At 39.3% G+C, this 24912-nt stretch overlaps 1 protein-coding gene across 1 annotated transcript in view; it reads right to left on the reverse strand.

The window, feature by feature from the left end:
* Positions 1–6975: 6975 nt before the first annotated feature.
* Positions 6976–24912, reverse strand: part of LOC143940699 (uncharacterized) — a 191727-nt gene continuing 173790 nt past the window's right edge. Inside the window, exons 13-14 of the mRNA XM_077462345.1 lie at positions 17672–17815; positions 6976–11741 (exon numbers count right to left, since the gene is read on the reverse strand). Coding sequence (XP_077318471.1) covers positions 11296–11741; positions 17672–17815 — 590 coding nt within the window. The 3' untranslated portion in view covers positions 6976–11295. The remainder of the gene's footprint in view (positions 11742–17671; positions 17816–24912) is intronic.

Here is a 24912-nt window from a genome sequence, read left to right on the forward strand (position 1 = left end):
CTCAGTTGGGGTCCCCCAATGTAAATCTCCCCAAAAGAACACACTTGGCAAAAAGAAAGGACAAGGGTTATAACCCTCCCTTACTCTTTCTACAAAAAAAAAAAAAGTTTGTCTAAAGTTCTATTTTAATTAAGCCATTAATCAAAAATCAACCCAAAACTAAACACATACTTCCTATTATTATTCTCAAATTGTATGTTTTTACTGTTATTTTGTGTATGAATTATGTATGGTTATTTGGATAAGAGAAACCTAAGTGCAATCACTTAAACTGATAGACTAGGGTGAGATAAAGTTCAGCAAAATCTCCCTAGGGTAATGACCCCCCAAGGAACTAAATGAACATAAAGCCAACGTGTCCCAAAAACAAGCTGAAAAAAAAACAAAAAAAAAAAAAACGCAACATTCCAAATCTTAGTGTTTAAAGGTACAACTAGTGTTAAAACTGCAGCCCACACCACTTGCGTTGCCACACAATAAACAGCAAAATATATATATATATATCTATATGTGAATAGGTGCCACGCAGTATAGATAATATGATTTATACCTTATGAGAATTCATTATATAGTGACCATACAACAAACAATGCACTGTGAAAAAGCGTTCATATATTCTAATAGTGTTATGTGATATTCCAACTGTTTCATCCTTTATAGCTTTATTCTGTGTTTATAATAATCCATTACATACTTTCACCACATGCAGGTATCCCTTGACCAACATTAATATGCTCTCACCTTGTATTAAGGCCTCACATGTAGGTATTATTTGATTGCTCCTTGTAGTTGGGTCTCCCATGCCACAGATGAAATGCCCTCCTTCAGCTCACTGATGCTCCTCAATCCATCTGTATCCTATGCAATCCTTAGGTGGATGTTGGTAAAACACTCAAAATAAAGAGGGCAATAGAGTGCTCGCTGAAAAAACCCACTATTTATTTAAAAAAATTATATAAACTCAACTTTTTTTAAATGCACACTTCGGGTGCACAGTATACAGGCATGTATGGATGAAACCAACCAACAAAATGGCCGACCTTACACTTCTAGTTTGTGCAGGGTGACATCACCTGCTCCTCCCAATGTGTTGCTTCATTTGATCATGTGGCTTCATAAGGGTAGCTTTTGCAGTTGTGCATGGTAGCCAGCTTCTAACTTCAGCTTGTTCAATTAAGCTTTGACAAAAAAATAAAAACTGAAAGCAAATTGGTTTCTTTGCAGAGCTGCACCAGAGTTCACACTCTCTAGTTTTAGTAAATCTATCCCGTAATAACAAGAAAGTGCTAGATTATATTGCAATACACCATTCAGAGCTATATTTTACTAAATAGTTTAAAAAAATATATGAAAAAGGTACATATTAGCAAAGGTTTGTAAAATGCTACATATCCGTACAGAGAATTGCAAGTGTAGGTTGAAAGTTTCACTCTTTATAAATCCCTGACTGCATTTCCTTTGTGCATATAACAAGCAGAAGACTACAGGAGATAAAGGCAGGAAGGTATCTTATTTCTTTTTAACGAGTTTTAAATATACAGTATCTCAAAAAAGTGAGTACACTCCTCACATTTTTGTAAATATTTTATGTGACAATACTGAAAAAATTACACTTTGATACAATGTACAGTAGTGAGTGTACAGCTTGTATAACAGTTTTTCCCCTCAAAATAACTCAACACACAGACATTAATGTTTAAACCGCTGGCAACAAAAGTGAGTACACCCCTGAGTGAAAATGTCCAAATTGGGCCCAAAGTGTCAATATTTTATGTGACCACCATTATTTTGCAGCACTGCCTTAACCCATTTGGGCATGGAGATCACCAGAGCTTCACAGGTTCCCACTGGAGTCCTCTTCGACTCCTCCATGACGACATCATGGAGCTGGTGGATGTTAGAGACCTTGCACTCCTCCGCCTTCCATTTGAGGATGCCCTACAGATGCTCAATAGGGCTTAGGTCTGGAGACATGCTTGGTCAGTCCATCACCTTTACTCTCAGCTTCTTTAGCAAGGCATTGGTCATGTTGGAGGTGTGTTTTGGGTCATTATGTTGGAATACTGCCCTGTAGCCCAGTCTCTGAAGGGAGGGGATCATGCTCTGCTTCAGTATGTCACCATACATGTTGGCATTCATGGTTGCCTCAATAAATTTTAACTCCCCAGTGCCGGCAGCACTCATGCAGCCCCAGGTCATGACACTCCCAGCACCATGCTTGACTGTAGGCAAAACACACGTGTCTTTGTACTCTTCACGTTTGACACCATCTGAACCAAATAAGTTTATCTGGGTCTCATCAGACCGGGGGACATAGTTCCAGTAATTCATGCCCTTAGTCTGCTGGCCTTCGGCAAACTGTTTGCAGGCTTTCTTGTGTATCATCTTCTGGGACGACAGCCATGCAGACCAATTTGATGCAGGGTGTGGTGTATGGTCTGAGCACTGACAGGCTGACCCCCCAGCCCTTCAACCTATGCAGCAATGCTGGCAGCACTCATACATCTATTTCCCCAAAGACAACCTCTGGATAGGACACTGTACACGTGCACTTAACTTCTTTGGTCAACCATGGTGAGGCCTGTTCTGAGTGGCTGTCCTGTTAAACCACTGTATGGTCTTGGCCATCGTGCTGCAGCTCAGTTTCAGGGTCTTGGCAATCTTCTTATAGCCTAGGCCATCTTTATGTAGAGCAACAATTCTTTTTTTCAGATCCTCAGAGAGTTCTTTGCCATGAGGTGCCATGTTGAACTTCCAGTGATTGGTATGAGAGAGTGTCTTGAGTTATTTTGAAGGGACAGCAAATTGACACCGTTATACAAGCTGTACACTCACTACATAGTTACATAGTTAGTAAGGTTGAATAAAGACACCAGTCTTTGCTACTTTACATTGTAGCAAAGTGTAATTTCTTTAGTGTTGTCACATGAAAAGATATAATAAAATAGTTACAAAAATGTGATGGGTGTACTAACTTTTGTGAGATACTGTATATATTACTGCCTACACAGGATTCAGTATTAAAGCAGAACTCCAGCCAAAAATAAAAACAAAATAAATGAATAGCTAATAAAATGGTAAAATAAAAGAAAAAAACACATAGGATTTCAAACTAGAGCTGTCATCTGCCGTACTTCTTTTTGCCACAGGATGTCCTAAACCTTTTGGGCTTAACGGTGGCCAGCATCATTCAGCCACTCTCTTTGAGCCCAGGTCACGACTGGACCCATCTGTGACTGCACAGAGAAGCAGAAGCAGTATATTTATGAGCTCACGTTTTCACTTATTTCTCCTACCAGCATAAGATTGTCAGCACATAAACTGATTTGCTCCTTGTGTTGCTTCATCCTCTTCCACTCAGCTCTGCTGTACAGTGGACTGTAAGAGGCTGATACCAAGTCACTTTTGGGTACAACCGCTGCTTCCTAATTATATGTTAATGAATAAGTTTGGTAAGGATTTGGATTGCATCAGTTTAACAATATACCATGATAGGGAGTGAGGGAGTCCAGGAAACATGCTGTTATGTTAACCTTACATCTTGAAAACCACTAGAAAAAAATGCCAAAAATGGTCATTGAAGCCATAGTCTAATTTGCTGGAACAGAAAAAAAATTCCATTCTCGCCATTACTGGCAATCAAAGAAAAGAATGGCCCAACATTCTACTATGTATTCTTAACTGTAAATAGTTTTATTTTGTAAGAATGATTCAAACCCCGCTTGGACTTAACCTATTGAACATGCTACAATACGTTCCCAAAACATTAAAGGAAATGAAGGTTAAACAAGTGCTATTGTGTAGCGGTCCTTAGTCATTATAATTACACTCCCCTTAATCACCTTTCCCCAAAACCTGCTTTAATTACAGGAAAAAGCCATATATGTATGGAAAACAATACAATGCATGTCAACTGACTCAAAGACCTGCAATCATTTAAGAGGAGAAAAGATGGAAAATTACTGTTTTGCACTACTAAGTAGGACTGGGTCCCCCCCCATACACATATATTGTTACTAACTTATTACAGAACAAAGGCGTTAAAAACATTTACACAATGATTGATTATTTGCATTAAGTTGATACAATTTACATGGTCATTTGTGCTTGAAGTATCTCTCATGCCAGGTGTGCTTGAAGTATTTGAGACCACATAACAGTTTTAAACCAAATGTTCTTATGAATGTTGTGATTACATTTTTTTTTTTTACACATCTGGATTCTTGTATTTTATAGACAACTGTGGGGTAGATTTACTATAACTGGTGCACTCAGAATCTGGTGCAGCTGTGCATGGTAGCCAATCAGCTTATAACTTCAGCTTGTTCAATTAAGCTTTGACAATAAAACCTGCAACCTGATTGGTTTCTGTGCAGAGTTGCACCAGAATATGCACACTCCAGTTTTTGTAAATCTCCTCCTGTATGGTTTATGGTGCTGAGAATGATGGATGAAACGCAGGAAAATAATTAAATTAATAATCATTTATTTACAAATATAATTTATGAATATATAATCATTTTCAAAATTAAATAAAACCATTCACATTTTCCTCTAGATTGAGATGTCCGGAAATAGCTTCCTGTCATCTTGAACCTAGCATTCTACATTATAGAAAATTTGCAGATACATCTACAGAAGAAAAAAAAAATTTGATCGCATCAACAATCCTTAAAGATGAAGGCAATGAAACACATTCATTCACAACATGAACCCTTCCATGACCCAAGGTCATTTAGGTTAGGCTGATTTCAGCGGCACAAGTATGCATTGGTTAATTTGACTAGAAGTCTATAAATAATTAGCTTATCTTAAAATATTTATATTTATTTAATAAAGAAAAATAAGCATTTATGTTAGTACAATGTTTTTTTTATTATGATTGGCTATTATTACAAGTGACTGATAAAAAAAGTATTTAAAAATGTTTTTCTAACATTTTTAATTACTATACATTATTTTAACACTGCAACTGTATTGCACAATTACGGTATTAAAACAGAGGCACACTGCCCTCTACAGACTCTAGTGGCCTCTGCAAGCTGAAACTTTTTTTCAGCATAAAGAAATGTGATCATTATGTTCATTCTGTCATTGCTGGCACAATAATTACATATTTGCAAGACGATTGGATTGGTTTGTAAATGTAAGTGACACCTTGGTTTGACAGCTAGCAACTGTGCCAAGTGTCAGTTGGTAAAAGGAAGATTTAGAATAACCTATCTTCAGCATAAAGCATTGTGCAGGGGATTGTTAATCAACAGATTGTAGATGGGAAAGGGCCAAAATATAACTGAAAAACTTTATTCTTTTAGTTTTAGATAGAGTGGATATGAATTAGAACGCCTGTCAGGTTTTTATTGCTGTGTCCCTATCTAGGAGATTCACCTTCTCTATTTGTCTTGGTAACAGTTATCACCAAAACAGAAAATCCCAAGATCCCAAATTTTGAGTGGTCACCAGAACAGGAGTAGAGGGGAAATCTTTCAATGGAGACAAGTTACGGTAACCCTGGTAACTAATGATTTCTTCTAATTTAGAGGGAAATTAAGGGAAACCTCCCCAATAGGACAGAGATGACCAACAAAACCTGAAAAGGGTTATAACATTTCCTTATTCTACCCAAAATGAAAAGTTTTGCTTTAGTTGTTCTTTATGGTCAAATACATGCTTATTAAACAATTTTAGAGACTAAATAAGAAGCATTTAGTACATAAGAACAGGTTACACAATAAAAGAGGAAAATAGGCTTTAGTTCTCCTTTAAATTGTATCCAAAGCCAGTTTTTAAATAGAGTGGTGAGAGATTAGAAACTCTGTCAGGGCTCTCTATGGCCCTGCTGGGGAGATTAACTCTCTCTATTTGAGCTGATAATCATTATCAGCAAGTCTGTAAATTAGGAAGAATCCAAACTTTTTTCCAAGGATTTTTATTCTGGAGAGATTTTCTATCACTTCCTGTTCTATCTTCAAGACAGAAAATGAGGTATGAACACACAAAAACACTACAGCCGTTAAGCATCCCCTACTTTACTCAAAACACACAAAAAGTTCTGACTTTAGATACACTTTAATTAGAGATTTCAAAACAATTGCATTTTCGCAAGTGTTTTCATTTACAGGCTTTTGGGATGCCATTTCCTGTGCAATTGCTTATATTAAAAATTTTACAGCATTTTGCAAGTACTGTTTTAGATTATAATGGAAAAACTGCTCTGAAAGCGCAGCATTCATTATTTTAATATTCCTCTCCACAATGATGTGAACAAACCCTATTAAAAACAATGCATGGTTTAAGCAGTTTACCAATAATGGAAAATTCAAGCACTGCTTGAAAATAGTGCGGAAAGATAAAGGGACATAGTTATGATTAGACTCTAACGTTTGTGTTTTATTTTTTAATAATTTTTATGAAACAAATTAAATGGAAAATAAGTACAAGTGGTCCCCAAGTTACAAACATCCGACTTAAAAACGACTTTTACTTACAAATGCAGGGAGACAATAGGAAGTGAGAGGAAATCTACCCCTAAGGCCGCGTACACACGGGCGGACTGTTCGCCCAACTTTGTCCGCTGAACAGTGTTTGGGCGGACAGTCCGCTCGTGTGTGGGCTTTCAGCGGACAGTTTCAGCGGACAGTTTGACGGACAAGGTTTTTCGGAATTTCCGAAAAACTGTCCGCTGAAACCTTGTTTCAGCGAACAGTCCGCTCGTGAGTAGGCTTGTTCGTCAAACAAAGTTGCGCGCATGCTCAGAAAGGATTTTCACGGCGAAAGTTATAATGCAGTGTATAGAACGTCGTATTTTTCGTCCCGTCGTACGTGCCGTTCACGTCATCGCGCACGGTTTCAGCAAACTGTTCGTCCGTCGTGTGTGGCCATGTCCGTCCATGCTAATTTTGAGCGGACTGTTTGCCGAAACTGTTTGACGGACAAAGTTGGGCGAACAGTCCCCGCGTGTGTACGCGGCCTTAGAAGGGAAATTTACTCCTGTAAGTTATTATGGGAAAAAGGTACCACCACTGATACTTTATTACCAAGGCTTGTTTCCACAACAAACGAAAATCTTCAAAATTCAATTGTCATTGGGACAGAAAGTGAGGTGAAATATTCTGAACAGGGGCACAGACAGCAAAACATATGTTACAGGGGTGTTAACCCTTTCCTATGCTATCCAAAAAGCTTAAAAAAATTTTTTTGGGCTGGAGCAAAACATATTCAACTTAAGAACAAACCTACAGACCCTATCTTGTTTGTAACCCGGGGAACCACCTGTAATTCTAGAAATTGTTCTTCACTACTTTGGATGTCTGCTAATCAACTGTCTTGAAAAAATTTCTGGGCAGCTCTGAGAGCTGAGCTCTTTGGCTTCCTGGGGCCATTTCAAACTAACATGCAGACTGGGGCTGTTGGCATCATTACTCTAATGAACGGGAATATATCTTTTTGCTTTTTACTTCAAATACTTGGGAAACCTTTTTTTAACCGGTTCCCGACCGGCTCACACAGATATACTGCGGCAGAATGGCTCTCCTGGGTGAAACCACGTACGGGTCCGTCTTTCCGATTTAGGACCACGAGAGAGCGCGCACCCGCTGCATCGCAGATGACCCGATGCACTTGGCCGGTGGGAACGATCGCCGTCGGCCACGTAATAACGCATGCATGAGCGCCAGCACGGGGATGTGTGTCTGTAAACACACAAATCCCTGTGCTGTCAGAGGAAAGGAGTCATATCGTTTGTTCCTGCCTGTGACATTTACAAGGTAATCAGTGCATATTTATAGCACTGATCGCTTTATAATTGTCAATGGTCCCAAAAAAGTGCCAAAAGTGTCTGATCTGTCCATCGCAATACCGCTAAAAATCGCAGATCACTGCCAATACTAGTAAAAAAAAAATAATAATAATAAAAATGCCATAAATCTTTCCCACAGTTTGTAAATGCTATAACTTTCGCTCAAACCAATCAATATACTTTTTAATATACTACAATTTTTTTTACCAAAAATATGTGAAAGAATATATATTGGCCTAAATTGATGAAGAATTTTTTTTTATTTGGGGATATTTATTATAGCAAAAAGTAAAAAATATTGTTTTTTTTTTCTCAAAATTGTCGCTCTTTTTTTGTTTACAGCACAAAAAATAAAAACGGCAGAGGTGATCAAATACCACCAAAAGAAAGCTCTATTTGTGGGGAAAAAAAAGAACGAAAATTTAGTTTGGGTACAGCGTCAAACAACCGCACAATTGTCAGTTAAAGCGACACAGTGCCAAATTATAAAAAGTGCTCTGGTCAGGAAGGAGGTAAAATTTTCAGGGGCTGAAGTGGTTAATCTGAATCAAAAGGTATATACTATAGAACTACAGGCTATATTAGTCTGTTCAACTGCATTTCACAGTTGTCGATTAATAACCAGTGGTAAATGAAGGCTATAGATATAAAATAAAGACATATACAGGCATATTGACAGACATGTCTTTAGAAGCATTTGCCAGATTTAAACTTAGCATGTAGAACACCAGGACATGCAAATAGAGAGATAAAAAAATCCTAATGAATTGTTATTGCATGTGAGCTGAATGAGAACATAGAAAATAAAATGTTCTTCATATGGAATCAATAAAAACAGTATTACCTTACTCCAAATGTTTGAAGTAATAATGCTGCACAGTGGGCACCACAAGTTTTAAGTATGTGCCTTCAGTGTTGGTGTAAACCTCAGAAAAATACCTATACAAATATTGACATTACATAAGGCTAAGCATTCCTTACCTGCCCCATTTGACAGCATTCAGGTCTGGTGATTGTTTGCCTAGCTGTCATTTTAATGCTTTGGCTTCAATACTCTAAATAGCTGTCTTGGATTGACCATAGAAGCATGGAGGACTGATACTTTTCTTTCTTTCTCATTAAAAGCATGCATGTTCTGGGTATGTGATTTAAAAAAGGTTAAATTAAATATTACATTTCTAAGCACGTTCAGTAACTAATTTACTCGCTTACTAATATACTATACTAAAGTGGTAGTAAAGCCCACCTTGTTTACTTGTACCTACAGGAAAGCCTAAAATAAGGCTTACCTGTAGGTACAGTAAATATCTCGAAGTGCACCGCTGAGGAGATATTTACTATAGTAGTAGTTGGTGACATCACCAGCGCTTGCGCACTGTGCTCTCGATGGATGACGTGACATCCATTGAGGGAGCCGTGCCACAGCCGTGATACAGTTTCTCCTGAAACATCCTATGGTGCTGCTCTGCACGCATTCAGGGGCTAAAGTTGTATCTCCCTACACTGTGTGAATCAATAGAAACTTACAACCCCATAACCCAATGTGGCAAGGCACCCCCCCCTGCTCCTCTCTTGTTTTGCTACCTGGAGGCTGCACTGTCCACTGGTAAACCTCTCCCGTGAAGAATAGGAGTTCAGGGAAGCAGCACTGTGTGTGAGGGAGCCAGCAGCATTGAATTTGTAAAATGTCAGGTTAAGAATTTTAACAAATAGTTTACTGGGCTTGTTTTTTTGGTGCTCAATGAGTTGAACTAAAATGTGCTAAAGGGTTTAATACTACTTTAACATTGAAGATAAGCTTAAGCTTTTTGTGGTGCCAATTATCTTGTTTTGCTGAGACTTTGAAACAGTATCCTAAAGCACTAGTTTGCTTTAACAAGAAAAAAATGTAAATTAATCTTCTTAAAATGGATGAATTTTGGATTCGTTAGCAAACGTATGCTGCATTTTTTTTGGCAAATCTAAGATTTAACCTTTATACATGTCCCTAATTCCTAATATTAGAACATCAGCTCATCGATCTCCATGTTTTTTTATAAAATATATTTTTCTATAAAATGTTAAACTGGTAAACTTGATTTGTCCTTTAATACATACAGGGGAATGCAATAAGACTTTTCTGGTGGTATGGTCCCTTTAATATTGCCTGCGCCTAATTCATAAAAGCTGTGTGCTAATTTTCATACCAGTACCGACATGTCAGATTCTGGGAAACTGTCATTCTGCTCTGGGAAACAGGCACTGGTGGCAGGGAGATTCCCTAGTTGACAGCAGAAAGTAAATAACAGGATGGGATGGTGGCTGACATTACCCAAATTTGGATGTGGCCATATTTGGACAATAAGCCATCCATTCATAGAATGCTGTTGGCTGCACAGCTACCAAGGGGGCGAACATGCACAGAGGCTGGAATGTCCAAGGTACAGACACTTCAGGCTCAGTGCCGATTACAAACCCAGGAAGGATAGTAGACACAATGGAGCAGCAAATTGTAAATGAAATTGCAATTTTTAGGTATTTTATTTTAATTAATGAAATGGGAGATCAGATTGGGAACTCTATTCTTCATACACTCTAAATGAGGTCTCTTTGTTGAGTAGGAAAGCAGAGAGACCTGTGTATTATTGCAATAAGAGGCACACTGCAGTTGTTGCAAATTGTAAAATGTTGACACTTTGAACATTGATGATATAGAACGCAGCAGAGTATGTGTGTGTGATAACTCCCCTAACATTCCTTTCATGGTTTTGGGTTGTAAATTGCTTTACATGTTACTGTATAATTTATGGGATAATGTTTTAATCAGGTTCTTCTCTGAGAGGTAGCGTGAAGAGCTAATAAGTTGCACCCCGTAGTGTTTAATTTGAGCACATCTAACAATTCTAGGTGCATCTTTGTGACAACTTCCTGTACATATCCCCAACAAATACATGGATTTGTCACACGCAGCACCATTTGTGGTACAGGCTCAAGATACAATTCTAAAGAGCGTCTGCGCCATTTCTAGGAATTCAAGGGACCTACTCTTGAAGGTCTTGAACAATGTGAATGTATAGAGACATGAGGTAGTCTGCAAAGTACTATAATTTCTGAAATGTTGCTATGACCACAAAAGATAACTTTTATAACAATAAATGTAGTTTTCATAAAATAGTATCAAATCTGTCATGTCATAGTCTCAAACTAGTTATCCAATAAAATCAGACTGTAACCTGGATCATTTGATTACTTCACTGATCTGTGCGATGTAATTAAATGCAAAATTTACCTGGAGCTGAGATATTAAAATATGAACGGTAGAAGCACCATATCAGATTTTCCCTACTAAATTTGGGGATGTGTAAGACGGACCAAACGTAAAGCAGAAATAGTGTATGAGACTGCCATGCATATCAGCAACTTGGGACACTATCAGTGCACCATGTAAGGGTTGCTAATATAGATATGTCTATAGTAATGTAATAATTATACATTGTCATCATCATTAAATATTTTGATTAAACTTGCCAGGAAGGCTGCATTTTTACACTTTTGCTCCTTTGGAGGCTTTTGCTTCTTTGACGTGCTGATCCAGAGTTTTGACTCTGTTGTAAAGATTGTCTCTCTGATGTTTCCTTCTCATTAGGAATCGCAAGGGAGTTCTTTCTTCTGAGTGCAGCCACCTGAGAGGTGATATCTCCTGTCTCTTGAGTGTAACTGACAGGTGCCTGCCCCCTCCCATCTGTATTTTCTCCCTCCGATTTTGCTGACTGATCATTGGACGAACTTCCTTTTTGCTTCCTCTCCATCTTTAAACTTCTGACGGCATCTAATGCTTGATTCATTTCTTGTTTTAATCTTTCTATTTCAAAAACAGATCGATCTCTTTGTTCTCCACATTTTTTGATTGAGTTGTCTAAAGAAGTAAAGAATTCCTGGCCCAGTTTTGAAAAGGCCTCTTCACCTTAATGAGTTAAAATAAACATGACAGGGTCAGTAAGTGCAAGAGTCCGAAAAATGTGCAGTCTTTGAATGTCAAGACTGTGTAAGCTCTAGAAACATTTCTTAATTTCTACCTCCTCTAATATTAACTTAAATCTTAACTGATACTTTTACACTCTAACCTCAGACTGCACCTGTGTCCGGACAATGGAAAGGAAATCATTTTCACACTGTCGATAAGCAGCATTATGCCCTGTACACACGGTTGGACTTCCTGACGGAAAATGTGCGATCGGATCGGGTTGTCAGAAAATCTGATCGTGTGTGGGCTCGGACTTTTTCCGTTGGAATTTCCGACACACAAAGTTTGAGAGCTGGATCTAAAATTTTCCGACAACAAAATCTGATCGTTTAAATTTCGATCGTGTGTAGACAATTGAGACAGACAAAAGTGCCACGCATGCTCAGAATAAATTACGAGACAAAAGTTATTGGCTACTGCCCTCTTTATAGTCCCGTTGTATGTGATTTACGTCCCCTTGTTCTGATTGATTGGATTCTCTGACAACTTTGAGCGACCGTGTGTATGCAAGAGAAGTTTGGCCCAAAGTCCGTCGGAAAAAATCTGACGGATTTTGACGTCGGAATGTCTGTGTGTACAGGGCATAAGAGCTTTAAAACAGGCTAACTCTTACCTCTCTAGCTGCATGTACTGTGAATTTATTATCTAAGATCACAAAAACACTAAAGTCATGTTTCCACCTGCTGCTTTTTTACATTAGTGCCGATTCACACAGGGGCGACACGACTTGCAGCGCGACTCACACTCGCGACCTGCACACGACTTCAGCAGCGACTTCCAAAACGACTTCTGTATAGAAGTCAATGCAAGTTGCCTGAAGTCGCCCAAAAATAGTACAGGAACCTTTTTCTAAGTCGGAGCGACTTGAGTCGCTCCTATTAGAGCAGTTCCATAGTACAGAATGGAGCACGTCTTGTCAGGCGGCTAAGTCGCCTGACAAGTCGCTCCTGTGTGAACCGGCACTCAGAAGGATGGCAGGCTGTCAAGATTCTGCAGCAATATAAGCAAAGGGGAAAAGTTGTGACTTCAGTACCTCTGTTGTAAATTTCTCCAGTGTCTATAGCCTAGAGAAGCCCTTTTCAACCAGGGTGCCTTGAGGTTTTTTCAGAGGAGCCTTGGCAGAATGCCTACAAATTGACCCAAAATTGTACAAGCTGGTGAGTGGATGAAACCTGCCTTTTAGTTATACAAAGCCACAGGTTTTCATTGCACATCATTATAACCTTCTAGCTGCCAACGACCAATGACATCATCCATTCATAAGGAGAATGTCAGTTGCCTGCATATCATCCTTGTTTGACCCTCCCTTGCCTCTCTCCATCAGCTTTGGGGTTTCATTAGGTAAGTCATGGAGAAAAACCGAGGGAGAAGAGAAACATTGGAATACTAGTTAGTACCAATTTGCAAAAGTGTTTTTTGCTTTTGAAGAATAAATCACCTTTGACATTGGGTGTTCTACATGTATTGATGTTGCTGCATTATGTAAAATTATCAGAATAGTTTTTACATTTTAGAATGGAGGGTGCCTCAAGATTGTCCATAATTTTAAAGGGTGCGTTGACTGGAAAAGGGTTGATTAACACTGGCTTAGAGTCTAATGAGGTCCTGTTTTAAAATGCTATTACTGCTCTATGCAAACAGCTGAACTTCAGGCAAATAGACATTTCACTGAGATACACGAATGTGAATGTAAACTGTCTATTCCAGCTCAGGATTTGCAATTCTATTTTATGCAGCAACTTTAATGTTTCAAACACCTCTGCCAAAAACACAGGCACTGGGGTCTAACACCATTTTCTATGTTAAAGAATACAGTGATGCCACCTCTCCAACCATGTCTTGCTGATTGCAGAATGAGGGAACAGAAACACACTGGTAAGTCATCAAATCTGCTAATGTTTTTCTCTTCCCTGTCAGCACATGCAGCAGAACCTTACTACCTCCTAGTGCTGGCCCTCTCTTTCCCAGTTTGAACACTGCTGTGTAAGGGATGGCAAGGGATTGAAATCAAGACTATGCTAGTTGTATATAAAAATGCATTTCATTATTTTATAATGGAACAAACTGTTTTTTGTTAAAGCATAGTTTATTATTACAAAAAAAAAAGTTTTCACATTTTTTCATATCTTATCATCCATCTCAGTAGAGCTAACCTCATCCAGCCGCTCTGAAGCGAGTTCCTGTCCACATATACTTGCTCCAACAATGACTGCATATCATTGCTTAGGCAGGGCAACCAGATAGTAGTAAAATCTGGTGGTTGAGCTGGAGAAGGGTGTGCAGTTGCTCAGAGCTGTACATATGCCACGGCTGTGATGTTTAGCTTATTTCTGAAATGTTACTGAAGTGAATGGGGCCATGCTTAAATGCCCTGCAAGCACGTGCAATACATATAGTTGCGGCACAGTGGGTTACCATTTTCAGGGTTCAAACAGGCAGGGAGGAGACAACATATCACCCCTCCTTACTGCCTGGTAAATGCCTCTAAGAAATGGCCCATCACAGATAGCGTTTCAGAGGGGCAGCAAGGGTTGCTGCATGCATGAACAAGCCCTATAGGTGGCAATGGCAGCACATGCCTGCACAATGAGAGTCACCATGGCCACTTATAGTCTCCACTGAAGGTACAGGAAGACAATGCAGGATCAAAATAGGAAGGTAGGGTCTGAGCACTGTCAACACATAGGAAGTAGCTGAAAAAAAGGGGCCTCATAGCAGGATTTAGAAATATTAGTTTAATAAAAGCTGTAGATTCAAAAGATTTGGTATTACTTTAGAAATTATGATAATGCACCAAATATATTTTTAGCGATTAATTTTAAATGTACTCTAAATAGTGTATATATATATATATATATATATATATATATATATATATATATATATATATATATATATATATATATATATCTATATCTAACTGGACTTCAGCTTAAATGGCTAACACTAAACTTTAATCCCAACCTAAACCTAATCTAACAAACTCTAAACTAAGGCCTCGTTCTATATACTTGCTTCTTCCTGCGATGGGAGCAGCTGCAACAAATTCTCACAACCATTAACTACAGATTTGGGTACTGTCTAGATAATGAAAAAAAGTAAAGTGCCTGTGTTGCTGTGATGCCTATAGCAACCAAGCACACTTGAAATGGTGGGCTGAGGCTTGTATCGACTTTCATGGTACCGTACAAAGGTTTGACATACACAAGGCAAATATAAAAATGTAAATTTATTCCGAAAGTAAGTTAAAACATACACGCATCTAAATAAGACACAACAAAATGTGTACTAAACAATAAGCTCTATAAAATTACAGATGGAGGGACACATTAGTTGGGACAGACTTGCACAATATGGGTCCACGCACATGACTTTGTCCTGGGTAAGACTGCGTGCAAGGGATGTTACCACACTTGTTTGTTATAATGATTTCCTCTTTTTCTCTTTCTCATTTCTTAGAATTAAAAGTGATGCTTGCTCCATAATATTATACAAAAATCTTCTGAAGAAGCAGTGTTTTTTCCGCGAAACATGTTGAGTGTCCAATACACAGATGGTATGTGCTAAGTTGACAATGGTTATTCCCTAGTGTCAGTTCATCTGTGATTTTATAGAGCTTATGATTTAGGACACATTTTGTTGTGTCTTTTTTAGATGCATGTATGTTTTAACTTACTTTTGGAATAAAATTTAAATTTTTATATTTACCTTGTGTATGTCAAGCCTTTGTACAATCCCATGAAAGTCCATAACAGCCTCAGCTCACCATTTTCTTATAACATGTTAAGTAAACTTCTGTAGCTCTGTACCCAGCTAGATTTGCACAATCAAAAAAATTCTGATATTTTGGTATACCTACAAGATTTAAAAAAATAAAATAATTGGTTGTTACATTTTATTTAGGTCTGATGTCATACATCATATAACTGTGGGGGAAATCCAAAAGATGTTGTATAAGCTTTTTGCATCCAAATTATTCAGCTGATTTTGCAAATGATGCACACTTTAGGTCAGGGGTAGGCAACCTCGGCACTCCAGCTGTGGTGAAACTACAAATTCCATCATGCCTCTGCCTCTAGGAGTCATGCCTGGGATTGTCAGGGTCTTGCAATGTCTCACGGGACTTGTAGTTTCACCAAAGCTGGAGGGCCGAGGCTGCCTATCCCTGCTTTAGGTAAATAAGTCCATATGAGTGTGAGAAATAGCAGGAGGCCTACAACTGGTATTATTCTATCTAAAGTCCAGCAAGCAAAATGTGTTCCCAGATTACCAAATTATGATCAAAAATTCACTGGTGTAGACTAAAGAACTACAGCAAATTATGGGCAAAAAATTGAAACCCTGAGAAAGCAGGCTGTTTTGTAAGTTTCCATTTTCAATTTTGGTTGGAGTGCACCTTAAATCTTTACATGTCATATACGAATCAGGAAACTGTGCAGTTTCCTCACAAGTAGTTAACTAAAACATATGATAATATACAGTATCTCGATCATAGAATACATTATTGAACACTACAGTTACAAATCTACTTACTACTGGAGTACAAACGAAAGCAATATTCCAAATTCATATATTGCATGGCCTACAGTGCCTTTAAAAAGTATTCATACCCCTTTAAAATTTTCCACATTTTGTCAAGTTACAACCAAAAATGTGAATTTATTTTATGTGATAGATCAACACAAAGTGTCACATAATTGTGAAGGGGAAGGAAAATGATAAATGGATTTCAAATTTTTTTACAAATAAATATGCGAAAAGTGTGGTGTGCATTTGTATTCAGCCACCTGAGTCAATACTTTGTAGAACCACCTTTCGCTGCAATTACAGCTGCAAGCTGCATATTGCCCTGTATTTGACTCCATCCAATCTTCCCATCAACCCTGACCAGCTTTCCTGTCCCTGCTAAAGGAAAGCATCTCCACAACATGATGCTGCCACACCATGTTTCACGGTGGGGATGGTGTGCTCAGGGTGATGTGCAGTGTTAGTTTTCCACCACACATAGCATTTTGCTTTGGTGGATGGCCAGTCTTGGTAGGTTTGCAGTTGTGCCATACCCTTTCCATTTTTGGATGATGGATTGAACAGTGCTCCATGAAATATTCAAAGCTTGGGATATTTTTTAAAACTTAAGCCCAGCTTTAAACTTCTCCACAACTTCATCCCTGACCTGCCTGGTGCGTTCCTTGGCCTTCATTATGCTGTTTGTTCACTAAGGTTCTCTAGCAAACCTCTGAGGTCTCCACAGAACAGCTACATTTATACTGAGTTTAAATTACACACAGATGGACTCTATTTATTAATTAGGTGACTTCTGAAGGCAATTGGTTCCACTAGATTTTCGTTAGGGGTATGAGAGAAAAGGGGGCTGAACACAAATGCATGCCTCACTTTTCACATATTTGTAAAAAAAAAAAAAAATTTGAAAACCATTTATCATTTTCCTTCCATTTCACAATTATGTGCCACTTTGTGCTGGTCAATCACATAAAATTACATTAAATACATTTACCTTTTTGGTTGTAAAATGACAAAATGTGGAAAATTGCAAGGGGTATGAATACTATTTCAAGGCACCATATAGTAGAATTACAACATTATGCATAAGGACCCTGATGTTCTATCACAAGTCACTTAAGAATCCAAGTAAAACAAGCAGCCCTGGAAGACTGAAGGGCAAATGTTTAGATTCAAAGCATAAAAACATTAGAAAGAAGCAGCCAGAGTCCCAACAAAAACACAGTATTTGTTAGAAACATAACATTAAAAAAAGGTTTAATAAAACACAATAGAGGTGCTCTTTGAGGAGGGGAGAGAATTGCAATTTCATTCCTCGCTGTTTAAAATTGAACAAGTTAAATTATTACCTTCACGTCGTTGTGTCTTTGATGGAGTCAAAATGTCAACTGCATCCTGAATCTGCTCCACATTGTTCTTGAAAATTGTTAGGAAATTTCTCAGGGCAGTTTCAGAAGCTTCACTTTTAAGGTCATTGTAGGAGGAAAGGACATCTGCCAAACAATATTGAAAGCAGATAACTCAAAACGCCTTCGTACAGACATATTGTTACTTTACATGAAGTATATATATTTATACATGTCTCATTCTTCTTTACTGAATTAATCACCCGCAAGTCATTGTATGTGCTAATTTTTTCTGACATCTATCCTTGTCAGTAGCTTTACTGGCAAAATTGTAAAGCTAACATGAAAAACAGCTAGGGAACAAGGCTTATTTTGTCATTAACAGTTAAAGGTCAAGCTGCGGTGCCTTAAAGTGATTGTAAAGTCTTGCTTTTTGTTTTTATTTTAAACAAACATCTTATGCTTACCTGCTCTGTGCAGTGGTTTTGCACAGGGCAGCCTGGATCCTCCTCTTCTCGGGTCCCTCTTCGCTGCTCCTGGCTCTTCCCTCCTGTCAAGTTCCCCCCGGCAAACAGCTTGCTATGGGGGCACCCAAACCATTCAGACATGGAGCTGCCATGTGACCCTGTCCCCTCTCTCTCCTGAATGGCTAACTGATTTTGTTTGACAACCGAGGGAGCCAATGACGCTGCTGCTGTGTCTCAGCCAATCAGGAGGGAGAGTACTGGACGGCCGAGGGATTTGTGGTCATCGCTGGACAGAGATGGGGCTCAGGTAAGTATTAGGGGTGCTGGGGAGGCTGCTACACACAGAAGGCTTTTTATCTCAATACATAGAATGCATTAGGATAAAAAAAATACTTCTACCTTTACAACTCCTTTAACTATTTTTGGGAACAAGACACACATACACACATTATTATCAAAAGTATTGAGACTCCTGCCTTTACACGCACATGAACTTTAATGGCATCTCAGTCTTAGTCCGTAGGGTTCAATATTGAGTTGGTTCACCCTTTGCAACTATAATACTGCATACACATGATGGAGTTACGCTGAAAACGGACTTGCCTACACACGATCACACCAAAGTGCGTTAGTTTAGAACGCGATGATGTACTACGGGACTAGAAAAAGGAAGTTCAATAGCTTATAAAGAACAAAATTAGCTGTGCTACCTACCCCCACTGAAGCCATTACTGTTTGTGCAAAAAAATGAAAATTAATCAGATAATTCCGATAGATTAAGTGAAATCAGCTAGAACAATTCATATACAGTGCCTTGCGAAAGTATTTGGCCCCCTTGAACTTTTCAACCTTTTGCCACATTTCAGGCTTCAAACATAAAGATATAAAATTTAAATTTTTTGTGAAGAATCACCAACAAGTGGGACACAATTGTGAAGTGGAACGAAATCTATTGGATAATTTAAACTTTTTTTAGCAAATAAACTGAAAAGTGGTGCGTGCAAAATTATTCGGCCCCTTTACTTTCAGTGCAGCAAACTCACTCCAGAAGTTCAGCGAGGATCTCTGAATGATCCAATGTCATCCTAAATGACTGATGGTGATAAATAGAATCCACCTGTGTGTAATCAAGTCTCTGTATAAATGCACCTGCTCTGTGATAGTCTCAGGGTTCTGTTGAAAGCACAGAGAGCATCATGAAGACCAAGGAACACACCAGGCAGGTCCGTAATACTGTTGTGTAGAAGTTTAAAGCCGGATTTGGATACAAAAAGATTTCCCAAGCTTTAAACATCCCAAGGAGCACTGTGCAAGCGATCATTTTGAAATGGAAGGAGTATCAGACCAATGCAAATCTACCAAGACCTGGCCGTCCCTCTAAACTTTCAGCTCAGACAAGGAGAAGACTGATCAGAGATGCAGCCAAGAGGCCCATGATCACTCTGGATGAACTGCAGAGAACTACAGCTGAGGTGGGAGAGTCTGTCCATAGGACAACAATCAGTCGTACACTGCACAAATCTGGCCTTTATGGAAGAGTGGCAAGAAGAAAGCCATTTCTCAAAGATATCCATAAAAAGTCTTGTCTAAAGTTTGCCACAAGCCACCTGGGAGACACACCAAACATGTGGAAGAAGGTGCTCTGGTCAGATGAAACCAAAATCGAACTTTTTGCCCACAATGCAAAACGATATGTTTGGCGTAAAAGCAACACAGCTCATCACCCTCAACACACCATCCCCACTGTCAAACATGGTGTTGGCAGCATCATGGTTTGGGCCTGCTTTTCTTCAGCAGGGACAGGGAAGATGGTTAAAATTGAGGGAAAGATGGATGCAGCCAAATACAGGACCATTCTGGATGAAAACATGTTGGAGTCTGCAAAAGACCTGAAACTGGGACGGAGATTTATCTTCCAACAAGACAATGATCCCAAACATACAGCAAAATCTACAAAGGAATGGTTCACATCACAAATAAACGTATCCAGGTGTTATAATGGCCAAGTCAAAGTCCAGACCTGAATCCAATCGAGAATCTGTGGAAAGAGCTGAAAACTGCTGTTCACAAACGCTCTCCATCCAACCTCACTGAGCTCGAGCTGTTTTGCAAGGAAGAATGGGCAAGAATTTCAGTCTCTCGATGTGCAAAACTGATAGAGTCATACCCCAAGCGACTTACAGCTGTAATCGCAGCAAAAGGTGGCTCTACAAAGTATTAATGCAAGGGGGCCGAATAATTTTGCACGCCCCACTTTTCATTTTTTTATTAGTTAAAAAAGTTTCAAAAATCCAATAGATTTCATTCCACTTCACAATTGTGCCCCACTTGTTGGTGATTCTTCACAAAAAATTTAAATTTTATATCTTTATGTTTGAAGCTTGAAATGTGGCAAAAGGTTGAAAAGTTCAAGGGGGCCGAATACTTTCGCAAGACACTGTACATTCAAAATTAAGTGATAAATGCTCAAAATTTAAATATGATTAAATACAGTGATTAATAACAGTTGATTATATTCAAAAAGTGAATAAATAATTATAAATGAATAAATAAATTCATTAATTATTGGCTATAAGTAAATTAATTTAAATGAATTATAATCAGTAAATAAATAATTATAAATAAATACAGTGATTATTAATTATAATTAAATAAGATACAAAACCAGTGACAAATTAATAAAAAATTATATCCATAAAAAAGGTGAACCAGTGAACCACAACCAATGAGAAAAAGTCCAAACAAAAAGTCTTTATAATGGAAGAGATATCTCTTTAAGAGGGTGCCAGTCAGCCGTGTGATCCACCTTCACCAAGCCAGAAACCCGTGAGTCAACAGTGGGAATGCACGCTTACCAGAAAGCGGTATGAATTTGTCACCCGAACTGCACCAATCCTAACTCCTATTGCGGAAACACTTTCGAATGGATCATGGAGATTTCCACATAAGCAGCCAATAGCTGCCCTTGCGTAGTTTTTGGTCCGTCGGAAAAGCATGCAGACAAACGGGTTTCCCAATAGGAATTGATTCCGTCAGAAAATGTAAAACATGTTCTATTTCTAGGTCTGTCAGAATTTTTGAAAAAAAAATAAATAAAAAAAATCAGACGAAGCCCACATACAATCGGTATATCGGATGAAATTATTCCGTCTGACCTTTTCTGCTGGAAAGTCTGGTCGTGGGTACGCGGCATTACATTTTCAACGCTTCTGGGAAGTCTCTTCACAAGGTTTAGGTGTGTGTCTATGGGAAAGTTTGACCATTCTTCTAGAAGCGCATTTGTGAGGTCAGGCACTGATGTTGGACAAGAAGGCCTGGCTCACAGTCTCCGCCCAAAGGTGTTCTATGGGGTTGAGGTCAGGACTCTGTGCAGCCAGTCAATTTCCTCCACCCCAAACTCTCTCATCCGTGGCTTTATGGACCTTGCTTTGGGCACTGGTCCAAATTGCTTGGTGGAGTGGGGAATATGGTGTAGGGTTGATTTTGAGGGGTTGGGTTTGGCCCCTTAGTTCCAGTGAAGGGAAATCTTAAGGCGTCAGCATACAAAGACATTTTGGACAATTTCATGCTCCCAACTTTTTTGTGGATGGCCCTTCCTGTTCCAACATGACTGTGCACCAGTGCACAAAACAAGGTCCATAAAGACATGGCTGAGCGAGTTTGGGGTGAGGGAACTTGATTGACCTGCACAGAGTCCTGACCTCAACCAGATTACATTTTGGTATCTAAGTGTTCTATCTGACATCCTTGGAGGCAGCAGATATTACAGTGGCAGGTTGATAGCTTTTTAAGGCTAACATAGTGTGGACCTAAACAAATCAAATCTCATTCTATGGTCTCTTTACAATCTCCTTTAGCTACACCAAAACTATATAATAGGAGGACAAATTTAAACAATCCATTCAATGAATATACAAAATGGCAGGCTCTTGCACTACCTAGTTGGTTGTGTATCTAAAGCCCCACACTGTGTACTGTGGGAGGGCATTCATTATATCTGGCCTCCAACAATACACAGAACATGGAAATGCAATCGTTTTAGTAAATATAAACTGCTAAATACCTTGTCTTATCAGCAGTATATAGCAGTCTTGTGACTTCCATCAGTGTCTGGTTAAAGCCTATAGGAGGAGTTTTAATTCTCCTCTGATTGCCTTATGAGGCTGCAGGACCCCTAATTCTCTGTATAGACAGTGCTGATTGGCCCTGTGCTGGTCACATGCACTCTCCCAAGAAAAAAACAAAAAACAACTCTCTAGCAATACACACCAAACTGAGCATGTGAAACTTGCCCCAAAGGCTCTGTTTTATCAGGAGATGGATAGGGGACAGTGGAAAGGGAAGATCAGAGAAGACAGGATAAAACAGCCTTTTTACACAATGCAGAGGATTAACACACAAGCATGCTTTACTGCATATACAGAATGATTTTACTGTTGTGGGTTTAGAAACACTTTAAATGGCAAGGCAAAGAGCAAACCAGTGATTCTATCCATACACATGCATACATAAGTAATCAACCAATATAAACAATGGATTGTTACTTGGCGTCATATGCTTCAATTCTGATAATTGATACAAGTTTCTCAATCAAAATCTCTTTTGCCCAGCTCTTCCAGCCTCTCAGCAGGTAGGTTGTTCAAAACATCTAGAACTAAAAACATATAGTCTCTGGATGTAGGCTGCCTAAAATCCTTTTGTCTCTTCATGTAATCCCAGACAGGCTAGATGTTGAGATCGGGGCTCTGTGGGGGCCAAATGATCACTTCTAGGACTCCTTGTTCTTAACACTTAATATAGTTCTTAAGGACATTGGCTGTATGTTTGGGGTCATTGTCCTTCCACAGAATAAATTTGGGGCCAAACACACGCCACTCTAAGGGTAAGGTATGATGGATAAGTATCTGCCCCTATTTCTCAGCATTGAGAAAACCATTGATTTTGACCAAATCTCCAACTCAATTTGCTCAGGTGAGTCCAACAACTGCAACCCTGGGATGGTCTGCAGTGCAACCCATCTCCACCTCCAGGAGCTCTGGAGAGCTCACCTTTGCTTTACATGTGGGTCTTTAGACAGTACCAATAGATGTCCTTCCTGGACTCCTTGTGCGCCTCTTCTGAATCCCTGTGCACATGCACTCCCTGGGACCCCTGTGCACCTCAGTGTTTTTCATACACATTGTTCCTCTTTGCTCCTGTAAGCTCAGTATCCCACTGTTGCTTACTCTTGTACTTTTGCCTCCATGTGATCCCTGCACCACAGGGCAATCAATGTCTTGTACAAATATTCTGTCCCGTCTGTCAGACAAGCAACCCGCTCTACAAGCACACTGCCATCCACCATGTGTGCTGCATGGGGATCCATGATCCCATTCCCAACCATATGCAACAGTTACCCTTCGTGACAACATCATAATGGGCGAACAAATGAGAACCCCCCAAGATGAGCAAGAGAGAACCTAGGGAATTGAGCCATTAAAACATCCTCTAGTTTAGAGAAAAGTAGAGCAAGTGAGTGTATCCCCTAAAAAAAGAGAGAATAGGCAGGATTGAGGGTACCTAACAACCCAATCAGTGCATCACACCATCCTACCTGAAGGATGAGCATAAATTCTTCCACTCAATATGTAGTGTACTAGAAAATTGACTAACTAAATCTGCAACACGATACTAGGAATTAAACAACCTTGTCCCGGACCAATATCACATCTCTCTCAGGGCATAAGGGACAGGCAGTTAAGCCACAGAGTAGGCTGAGGAACCCAGAGGAAGTGCAAACAGCCACAGAAGAAGGGTCCTTGTGAACAAGTACCATGGAGACCTCCAGACTTACACTATCCCCCACAAGTTGTACTTACACCAGGATCCTAGCATGTTCGGCCTGCTGGCAGTGCAGGGGCTTACAGTGTCATCCAGCAATGGATATTTCCTACCCAGAAGAAAAAGTGGGGCAGACAGGTAGATCGGCAGGAAAGGAGATCCAGTAGGCGAAGCCTTGTCAGCAGAATAACCAGTATAGTCAACAGAAACCGTGTTTTCCATGAGAGAATTTCCCTGACAAGGAGGTTCTGTAACACACTGGGCCTCTCTTGGACGTCTCCTGTCAGTACACAAACTCAAAAAGGATCATGACATCACTAAGGGAGCTAGGGAAGAGGTGAAATCCTTATGGGTAGAGCTCCAAAAGGGATGAAGCTAGGGGGAAAATAATACTGGGAGTATGATATAGGCCCCCTGAACTGAGGGAGGAAGGGGAGACAGATCTCCTATCACAATTTGGATTAGCAGCAAGAATGGGAAGTGTTATCATAATGAGGGGATTTTAACTATCGAGACATAGACTGGGCGGAGGGAACCATGCATTCATCTAAGGCTCGCCAGTTCCTAAATGTGTTGCAGGACAATTTTATGGGTCAGATGGTAGACGCACCAACTAGAAATAAAGTGTTACTGGATCTACTGATTACCAACAATACAGACCCGATCACGTATGTGGAAATACGGGGCAATTTAGGCAAAAGCGATTACAGGTCAATTGGCTTCAGTATAAAATCACACAAATAGGAAACATAAGGGGAATACAAAGACACTGAATTTCAAAAGAGCCAACGTCCTTAAACTACGAACCTTACTAGAAGGCATAAATTGGGATAAAATCTTAGGAGCAAAGAATACGGAGGAGAGATGGGCTTGCTTTAAGAGAATATGAAATAAGGGCATTAGCCAATGCATCCCATTGGGTAATACATTTAAAAGAGCGAACAAAAGTCCTGGATG

This window comes from Lithobates pipiens, unplaced genomic scaffold, assembly GCF_037356315.1.
Source record: "Lithobates pipiens isolate NorthernLeopardFrog02 unplaced genomic scaffold, aLitPip1_a1.2 Scaffold_3, whole genome shotgun sequence".
In the NCBI taxonomy this organism is placed as follows: domain Eukaryota; kingdom Metazoa; phylum Chordata; class Amphibia; order Anura; family Ranidae; genus Lithobates; species Lithobates pipiens.